Genomic DNA, 8,934 nt, shown 5'->3' with positions numbered 1-8,934 from the left:
GGCAGTGGCTTTGGTGAATGGTTTTACTGTGGTTTGAGAGAGGAACATCTACTGATTCAAAAACAAACGTCGTTGGGTTGGGCCATACATAACGCGAGCCGTGACTGGGGGGTCTTTATGGGGGATTTTCGGGTTTTGGACTATACTTAATCGGGCAATGACTTCTCACTACTGGGTACGTTAGGGACAATGTGGGCATGTCGATGTGTGACAATCATTAGACAATTATTGAAGAAGCTGATGAATGAATTGGGGATGTTGATTTGGGCTCTATATGGGGGATATGGGGATACCAGTAAATGGAACTAGACTAATTTTACACATTTAATTGCTTTCTGTTAATAGCTGCAGATAAATAAAAAGCCTTCCAGCTTTGAATAGCTGTAGACGATTGCTCAAAACTAAAAAGCAGTCGATTCTTTTGCGCCTCTGACAGACTGTTGTCTATTCTCGGCTTTCACGTGACGTCACGGGGCTTGCGTAATACAGGCGGCCGCCATGTTGGTGTACCTCGGTGTAGTGCTATGCAGTGTCAAGACGTTGGCACCGAAGCCATACAAGTAATTAACAGCCACACGATAATTCTGCAGTCTTTGATGGTTGACAGATGACAAGATTTTCAATGAAATTGTACATTTTTGAGAGGATAGGAAGTCAAAGGATACGATGACAAAGGATATAGGACGACAAAACTTGCGTATGTGTGAACGAACTTCAAAGACTAACGTTACTAGTATCTCCTTCACAGTCCTACAGTGGACAGGATCCGTATGTTGGTCACTCTAGTCTATTTTTTTCTCAATAAATGAATTAAGAGAGAGAGAGAGGTTCTGGGAAGTGTGTTTTGGACAGCGGACAGTTCTCTGTGCGCGGGTCACCCGTGTGTCTGATTCCTTCTCGCGACAACTTGTGACTCGCTCGCGTACCGGAATGGTAAACAACAATTTCGAGTGGAGCGGACGGGTTATCCCCAATCAAATTATGGTAAGCCTAAGTCTCAGCTTTTCTTGGTAATGCAAATCCTTGTTTTACTATCGGTTGCTGTTTCAAAATTATGGGTTCTGTGTGCAATAATGCAAAATGCCAGTTTGATTCATGCCCGCCGGCGGCTTTGTTTGTTGTGCACTTTCATCTAGCCCCTTCGGTTTCGCCGCTGACAAACTGGAGTTCATGAATATTTTTTCAAGCACCAAAAAGTACTCATGTCTCTGTTGGAACCCCATTAGAATGAGAATTTCACATGACGGCTTGTCATCCCTGTCGACAGAAATTTTGTTGGCCGCCTCGAGTTTGCGGGAGTAAATCATCGGCGTTGGGAGGGGAGCCTCCGGGCATAATTTTGTTTACGTACCCGTAGTTGTAGTTTTGCCGTGAAAAAAAAGTTTTTGGGTAACCTCTCACAACCTATGCATGAATTAGCTTGTGAACATTGACATTACAATATTAGGGTATCATGATAAGCAGAATCTTAACGCAATTTCAGTGCTAAGATCGGTAATTTTGTCGGGCTGTCAGGGTGAACTCGGAGTTTTAGCACTTAGGCTCAAATTGAGTCAGACTGCCACGTGTATCAAAATAAATTCCCTTGCACCGTGTAAACTATTGTTTTGTCGATGTTTAATGGAAATTCCTGGGTGCCATTTCTGCATGTACAGGAACATTTCTGACCTCGGTGTAGGGAAAATCACGTACGCGATATCCAGCAGCATTGTGTGGCGTCGGGCGGCTTTTGGCGTCAGAAGACCCGCCCGGTCAAGCCGCCATACCCGACTGTTCCGCGGCCCGCTTGTTGCGTTCTCTCGCCCTTTCGGCCCTCGCCCCTCCTTCTGTTCTTTGCTTTCGTCCCAATCTCTGTACTTCTTTCTTCCAAGGTTTTTTTTTAGTAGGGACCCAGGCAACATTGTGTCAGACCCAGGCGGGTGAAGCTTGCCCAGAGTCTTTGGCGATAGTAACTCGCCACAATCTCGGGATATTTCTGTGGCCGTATCCCCGCGGCTGATCGCAAAAATCCACAATCTGCGATGTTTTTCGGTCAGTTTTTCTTGGTCCTTTCCTTGATTTGTAATCACCTTGGCACACATTGAAAAGATACACTGTGTTACCACTTTTTTTGACCCGCAACCAGCTACAAAACAATGAACCATGTACATAGCGCGTAGGCTACGCGGGGTTGTAGGTACACCAATATGGCGGATAACACCCGTCGCTAAGGTCGGGTCACGTGACTGAAACCCAAGAATATCAGCACGTCGATCGCAAGCAATCTCATGGCGATGGTTGCACTTCACAGCCAAGGTGTTTTTACCCTTTTCACTGAGTGCAAATGCAATGCAGTGGTCACCACATCTATCTTCTAGGTCTACATGTGTCTTACAGTCTGTCTTGAGGTACCGCTTTCCCTCTTTAAGCTTGTGCGTGGTAGTTTTTCCCCAGGCTCCTGATGCGCCACTCTGAACAAGGGCATCGACAGTAGTACACAGTGTATCAAATGCCTCAGTGCCCTCGGTAGATATATAATCAACACCTTGCAGTGACTTTTGTCGACTTGCAGCACATACCTCTACATGTATGATCTTGAAGAGGGTTCTGTCAGGGAGGGGTTGGAAGTTGACGCCAGCGCAGTACTGTTGGTATTGGGTGATGATTCTTGATGGGAGGAGTGTGCGGATTGCGGCAGGTATTGTTATTGTTTCTCCTCAGTCCAGCTTCATAGTTTTGGTTCCATATGCGACGTCTTACAGCAGGTGTGGTTGTGTGAGAAAAAGCGAGAAAGTGGTCTGTCTTTACTGGGTTGAGTCTTGTGCGGTAGATGGGTTGTTGTTGTACAGGTTCTCCTGGGCCTGACTCTGCGTCGTGCACCCTGGCTTGGTCAATCCTCCACTTAGACAGTCCGGGGATGAGTTGCTGAAGTTCATCTTTTGTGTAGTCATCTGCAAACAAGGATAGCATTTGCTGCCTTGTCTGCCATGTGTCTGCTCCCTGGTCCGCCTTTACTAACGTTTGTACTGTTTGTTGATCCCACATCTTCTTCTTCGCAGGCGGTTGTTCTTCACGGTAAAATGGTGGTGCCTGTACTAGACTACGCCACAAATCCTGTTCCTGACCTGGCGCAATGACTGCCATCGTGGTTTTTACTGCCTCTCTGGCTTTCTTGAGATAGTAGTTCTTTTGTCTTTCTGTTACCTCTTCCCACGGTGTGTTTAGACTCGATCTTATGGGACTCACCCTCCCTTCTGTTATCCGGTCGATAGCTGTGTTAAGTGATTCTCTGTTCACTTCCTGCTGGTGCTGTTCATCGACCCAGATACTTGTGTCTGCCTCCCCCTCACTTGTAGTACTGCTACTCTGGCTTTCAAAGGTGGCCTTAGCTGCAGGAACCTCAGAGATGGATGATGATGATTCACTTTCTCCCTCCTCTTGGGGACTGACTTCAGACGTTGTCTGTAATGATGGTGCAGAGGTCGATGGTACAGGCTGTGCTAAGGGCCCCATGATACTTTCAGAAGCCTGACTTGGTCCTGGTTCTTGTTCTTCCACGTCGCCACTTTCTGGTCTGGTTCTTGTTCTTCCATGTCACCACTTTCTGTATCCTTTGATGCTTGTTTTCTGCAAGGATTACATATTGCAGATCCAACAGGTACCACTCTTCTGTACGTTGTGTATATGTGATGGGACAAAGAAAGTGATACGCGTCTTGGGTGTTTCAGCGGAGTTCTCTTGCCTTTGTGATCTGGATGGGTGCACGTGGTCCTTCTTCCTCCAATCCATTGCGTTGTCAGGGCATACCGATGGTTTGGACAGACTGTCAAACTGCTCCTGTCGTCCGCAGACAACCCGAATCGTCCCGATCTATTTAGAATCAGGTCCTGCTCTGTGAGATCTGCCCGACTAAGGCCGCTTTGACTGAGGCCTAGTCTAACTAGGCAGACAAGGGAATGACTGATGTGATTGTGGGGACGTAATGTGAGGACCCACACCCTGACTCCGGGCTTCCAAAGGAGCAACTCATTTTTACCCGGCCCTACAAGAAGACAAAACCATATTTTCTTAGAATCAAATTTAAAAATATGAACTACTATGTAAATTTTCAACAGGGCATTGACGGCAAAAGAAAGAAAGTTTGTATAGTGCCACACTAAATAACTGTGCACATACTTCGCATATAATGCAGGATTCCGTAAAACCACTTCATACATTTCTAAGCTATAGATCACATTATGACATCACATGAGAATTTAAGTAAGATAAAGGTTAAAACAAAGATGAGAATAAAATGTAAAAATCTTACCTCAATAAATTGCCGAACTCAAAACTCCTTTGACCCAAAGCTTGTTGGAGGATATATTTGGGGTATTGGTGAATTTACATGTCAAATGTACATTTGATTGGCCGGGCATAGCAATTTCAACCAGTGACATACATATAACTCAAACCTGCATATAACACCTTAACGCAAGTTAAGCCAAATACAGCTTTTGTTGTTTAACACCCTTTAGAACTGGTTTTAACAATTTTGACTTTGCTTAAAACCCCCTTAAGGAACCTCATGGAAGCCAAGAAAGCCAGTCTGATCCTTATCTTTAGGGTGACCCTAGGGTCGGCAGCCAAAAACAACACCCAGCCCCAGACAGGGGGAGTGAGGCACGGCTTACATTACACCCTGACCTACTTCATGTCTATCATTTAACGTCCTTCACATGTTTTGCTGACAATCCACTCGCCTGCCGAAACTTCTACACTCGCTCGACGAAGGCAAAAATGGTTGCCATTATTTTGTACATTAATTGAAAAAAATGAGATACCGCTAAATCAATGTATGATCAGATATATTGTGCATGCTACGCAACAGTCCATTGGCACATCGCAGGTTGGTAATAGCAGCATGCTGTACTAACCCTACTGATAGCATTCAGACATTGTTTTTGCTATGGTCCTGCTCATATGTATCCAGATCTCTTCTGCTGGTAAGTGTCAATATGTACAACTTAGCTCAGAGGTCTGCTTATTTTTGGCACCTGTATTTAAAGGAATCTCCATTTCTGGAGTCCTCATAACCCCCATATAAATCCTTTTGATATCTACCACAAATCTGATGTACACAATATTTTAGTAAGGAACTTATTTGCGATCTACAGAAAGAGAACAACAATAAAATGTGTAAAATCAGCCTAGTCCCATTTACAGGTATCCCCATATCCCCCATATAGAGCCCAAATCAACATTCCTAATTCATTAAAGCTTCTTCGATAGTTGTCTAATGATTATCACACATCGACATGCCCACATTGGCCCTGACGTACCCAGTGGTGAGAAGTCATTGCCCGATTTAGTATAGTCCAAAACCCGAAAATCCCCCATAAAGACCCCTCAGTCACGGCTCGCGTTATGTATGGCCCAACCCAACGACGTTTGTTTTTGAATCAGTAGATGTTCCTTTCTCCAACCACAGTAAAACCATTCACCAAAGCCACTGCCCATATGAGATAATGGGACTTAAAGATGACTAAAATTCATAGAGATGAAAATTCTACTTTCATTCATTTGGTTCAGGTAACCCCCTGTCACACCCTCATAACTTCAAGGTGTCTTCTTGAACTTTGGGTCTGTCAAACTAGAAAAGCTATGCTTTGTGGTAATATGAACGTTTTATCCATATCTTTATCAGAATTATCAGTGCAGCCATCGCAAGTTCAGTAATTTTCAGCCATAAATTACCTGATTTTGGAGGCTCTCGGAGGGGGGTCCCAGAACTCTATAACGAAAAATAGCTGGAGGGTTTAAACTATATGGCTGTTAATAGTTCCTCATACATATCTCACATACAAAGTATGAGCCGATTTGGCCGACCCCCATCTTCCGACCTCTGCCTGGTTTTTCCTGGTTTTCTCGTGCAATGACTCTTAATATTAGAAACAATGTGTAACATAAAATGTGACATAAAACCCATAACATCCTGTTGTTTAAATGGAAATTATTAAATTTGGCAAAAAATGCCTGTCAGAAACCCGTTGCCATGTCAACAAGAAAAATCATAATCTTATTCCACTGATACAGATTTGTTGCCAACAATATTTTAGAAAAAGTCACCAAGTTTGGCGGTTCTAGCTCTAGCCGTTCAGACGCTAAAGTTGCCGCGGGCACTTTTAGCCCCCCCCCCCGGTCTAGATAGGGTTAAGAGTTCATATGAGTTCACCGGAACTTTGGGGCAGAACTGGTATTCCATTTTTGGTTATTTTGGGCCAAAAGAATAGAGCAAGCTTTCATTTGAAGTCATCTGAGGTCATTTGGATGCTTCAATACAGAAATGTGGGGGTGGCGAGAAAAATGTTTTTTTTCCGTTCGCTCAAAATTCACAAGTATTAACATGGTCTTTATTTTGTTATATATTGCTAAATAAATTAGTTGCCTATATGGTAATTGCTCTTAAAACCTTCTTATCTAGCTTTTTTAATAAAATGTTATCGAGACGCCGATGCATTTATTGTCATAATTCTAAATGCATGGATATTACTTATTAAAATCAATATAAATTTTTGTATCCTTAACAGCAACTAGTGTTATCTCCCTAATTTTTTTTGCCCAATGTATAGAACGACTGCTATAGAACCAATGTTGCACGATATTTAAAGTAAAACCAACTGAAATGGATATATGCATGCCAATACTTACCATAGACGCTTTTTAAAGTCAAATTTTCCCTTCAAAAATCCTAGTAACAACTGAGTAAGCCTGTCTGCATGTCATCATACACCTGAAGAAATGAGTCTAGCAGACGTAATCGCCGGGTGTCCACCCAACATGTTAACACTTACTATACCGGTGTGTCGAGTCTATATAGGCATTTAAAGCTTAGCCCACCCGCTTGACTTTTGTTTCCATTTATAGCGTATTCTACTGCTAGACTCAAACATTCTGTATCCATGGCAGTGGGCATGAAACCACTGTCCACAGGTGTGACAAGCCAGTCCTCTGTCATCACAACCCACTGTCCGGTCGCAGGTTCCACACATCCAAGATGATTGAGACTGGGAGGCAACAGGAGCTCCGTGTAAAGCTTGCTCAGGGCATGGGTCGGGTTCTGGTGCATAGGAATTGATTATTAAAATGCTGGCAAGATACAGAATGACAAGTAGTTGTCTACAGAAGCTTGGGAGGGTAGCAGACTTCCGGGTCGACGAACGAGTGATGGACTACACTAAGACGCAGTATGAGACAACCATAGCACGAAACAAATTTTTGTAAGAAAAGCTAACTGTGTCCAAGATCACATCTTCGGGTGAAGTTGCATCAACTTTGAAGGTTTTGTAACTGAGGACGATGATAACGATCGCAGAGAGTGTAATGTTGGCTTAGAACATGTTTTTTTTTTGCATCAAAACCTCCACCAGAAGTTTCCATTAAAAGTAGTCTTTAAATAAGGAAATTCCATGTACTAGAGTCCAATTTAGGATCACCGGACGAAAACCGAGATTTCCCTCGTGGATATTTGTGGATACTCGCTAGGAAATCCGAAGTTTCCGCGAGTTCCCACTGATTTCCAAGGTGCACACGTGGCGTGTCCGCTGTGGGAAACTTGTGGAAAACGTGGGAAACGGACCGCTCAAATTTCCCTTTCGTGTCCTATGGTGGAAATTTGCGTGCACATCGTCGGGATACCTGTGTACACGTGTGGAAACTTCAGGTGTTTGCCTTTGTTCCACGAATGACGTATGCATAATTTAGCGGCAATTATCGTAATTATCTCCCCCACTTGGTGAAACCAAATGCGCATGCTCGAGCCGAGCCGACACACCCGGCCACGCCTCAAATATACCTTTTGTAATGGAAAGTAGCATCATGGCCTTCTATACCCCTTTACCCCCCCCGCCGTTTTGATATTTTTGTTGCCTTTATTAGTTGTAAATGGTGCTTGGGCTTTGTGTGAGTGTGTGTTTGTGTGTGTTTTTTTTGCGAACTGGTCATCAGGAGGTTCCGATCTGTATGTATTTTATGCACCTCCCAAATTTCCAGTGTGCTTTGGCGAGTCTCTCAGCACAGGTTCATCTGAAACAAACTGTATGTCCAAGGAGTATCTGAGAAACTCCGACGGATCTTCCAAAACTTCAACATAGCCACTAACTTCAAACCTCACTCAACCCTCCGACAAAGACTGGTACACCCTAAGGACCGACCTCACAAAGGTACCAAGGCGAATGTTATTTAAAGACTCAAATGTGAGGATCCCAATTGTAACAACACCTACATCGGAGAGACAAGTCGACCGCTCAAAGTAAGATACAAAGAACATTGCCGACCTAGTGCCAACGGCTACTCCTCAGCTATTTTCCACCACCTACAACACAACCAGGGTCACTCTTTCAAACTCGAGTCCACGGATATCTTAGACCGCGAAACACGCCGGTGGGAACGGGGTGTTAAAGAGGCAATATATGAAAGAATGTACAACCCCACCCTCAGCAGGGAAGGGGGGCTACGGGTCGATCTTTCCGGCACTTGGAATTTGGCACTCCCAGCCCCAAGGACAGACAACACTTAATCTCCTGTTCTGTATAACAGGAGCTTTCAGACTAATTTGCATCATCTTGTCTTGACTTGTCTGACTTTTGTTCCTTTTTCGACTTCCGAAAATTTGTCTTCACTTTATTTGCATATCAATCAACAGGTTGTGCTTATAAACCTGCTTTCCCCTCTGGTCTCTCAGTCACTGACGAAAGCTAGTGGATACTAGCTGAAACGTCTGACGTTTTCAAAATCATATCCAGTTGCTTGAGTAACTGTTTTTTGGCGTATCGTATTACCTGGATGTCTAACCTTCATCGACGTAAATTAAGGCTCCTTTACAAAAACCAAACATGGTAAACAGGGATATTTTAAAACCATTACACCACAATACACATCTAACAACAACGTACAGGTAAACCTAGCATCTTCTGT

The 8,934-nt window shown here is 43.8% G+C and overlaps 1 protein-coding gene across 1 annotated transcript; it reads right to left on the bottom strand.

The window, feature by feature from the left end:
• Positions 1 to 2,589: 2,589 nt before the first annotated feature.
• Positions 2,590 to 3,916, bottom strand: LOC109470483. The gene has a single exon (XM_019769445.1). The coding sequence runs from the start codon at positions 3,490 to 3,492 to the stop codon at positions 2,590 to 2,592; it is 903 nt and encodes a 300-aa protein (XP_019625004.1). The 5' UTR covers positions 3,493 to 3,916.
• Positions 3,917 to 8,934: the final 5,018 nt, after the last annotated feature.

The sequence above is a fragment of the Branchiostoma belcheri genome, unplaced genomic scaffold (genome assembly GCF_001625305.1).
Source record: "Branchiostoma belcheri isolate BF01 breed outbred unplaced genomic scaffold, Haploidv18h27 scaffold227, whole genome shotgun sequence".
In the NCBI taxonomy this organism is placed as follows: Eukaryota; Metazoa; Chordata; class Leptocardii; order Amphioxiformes; family Branchiostomatidae; genus Branchiostoma; species Branchiostoma belcheri.
This window is presented reverse-complemented; position numbering and strand designations above follow the sequence as displayed.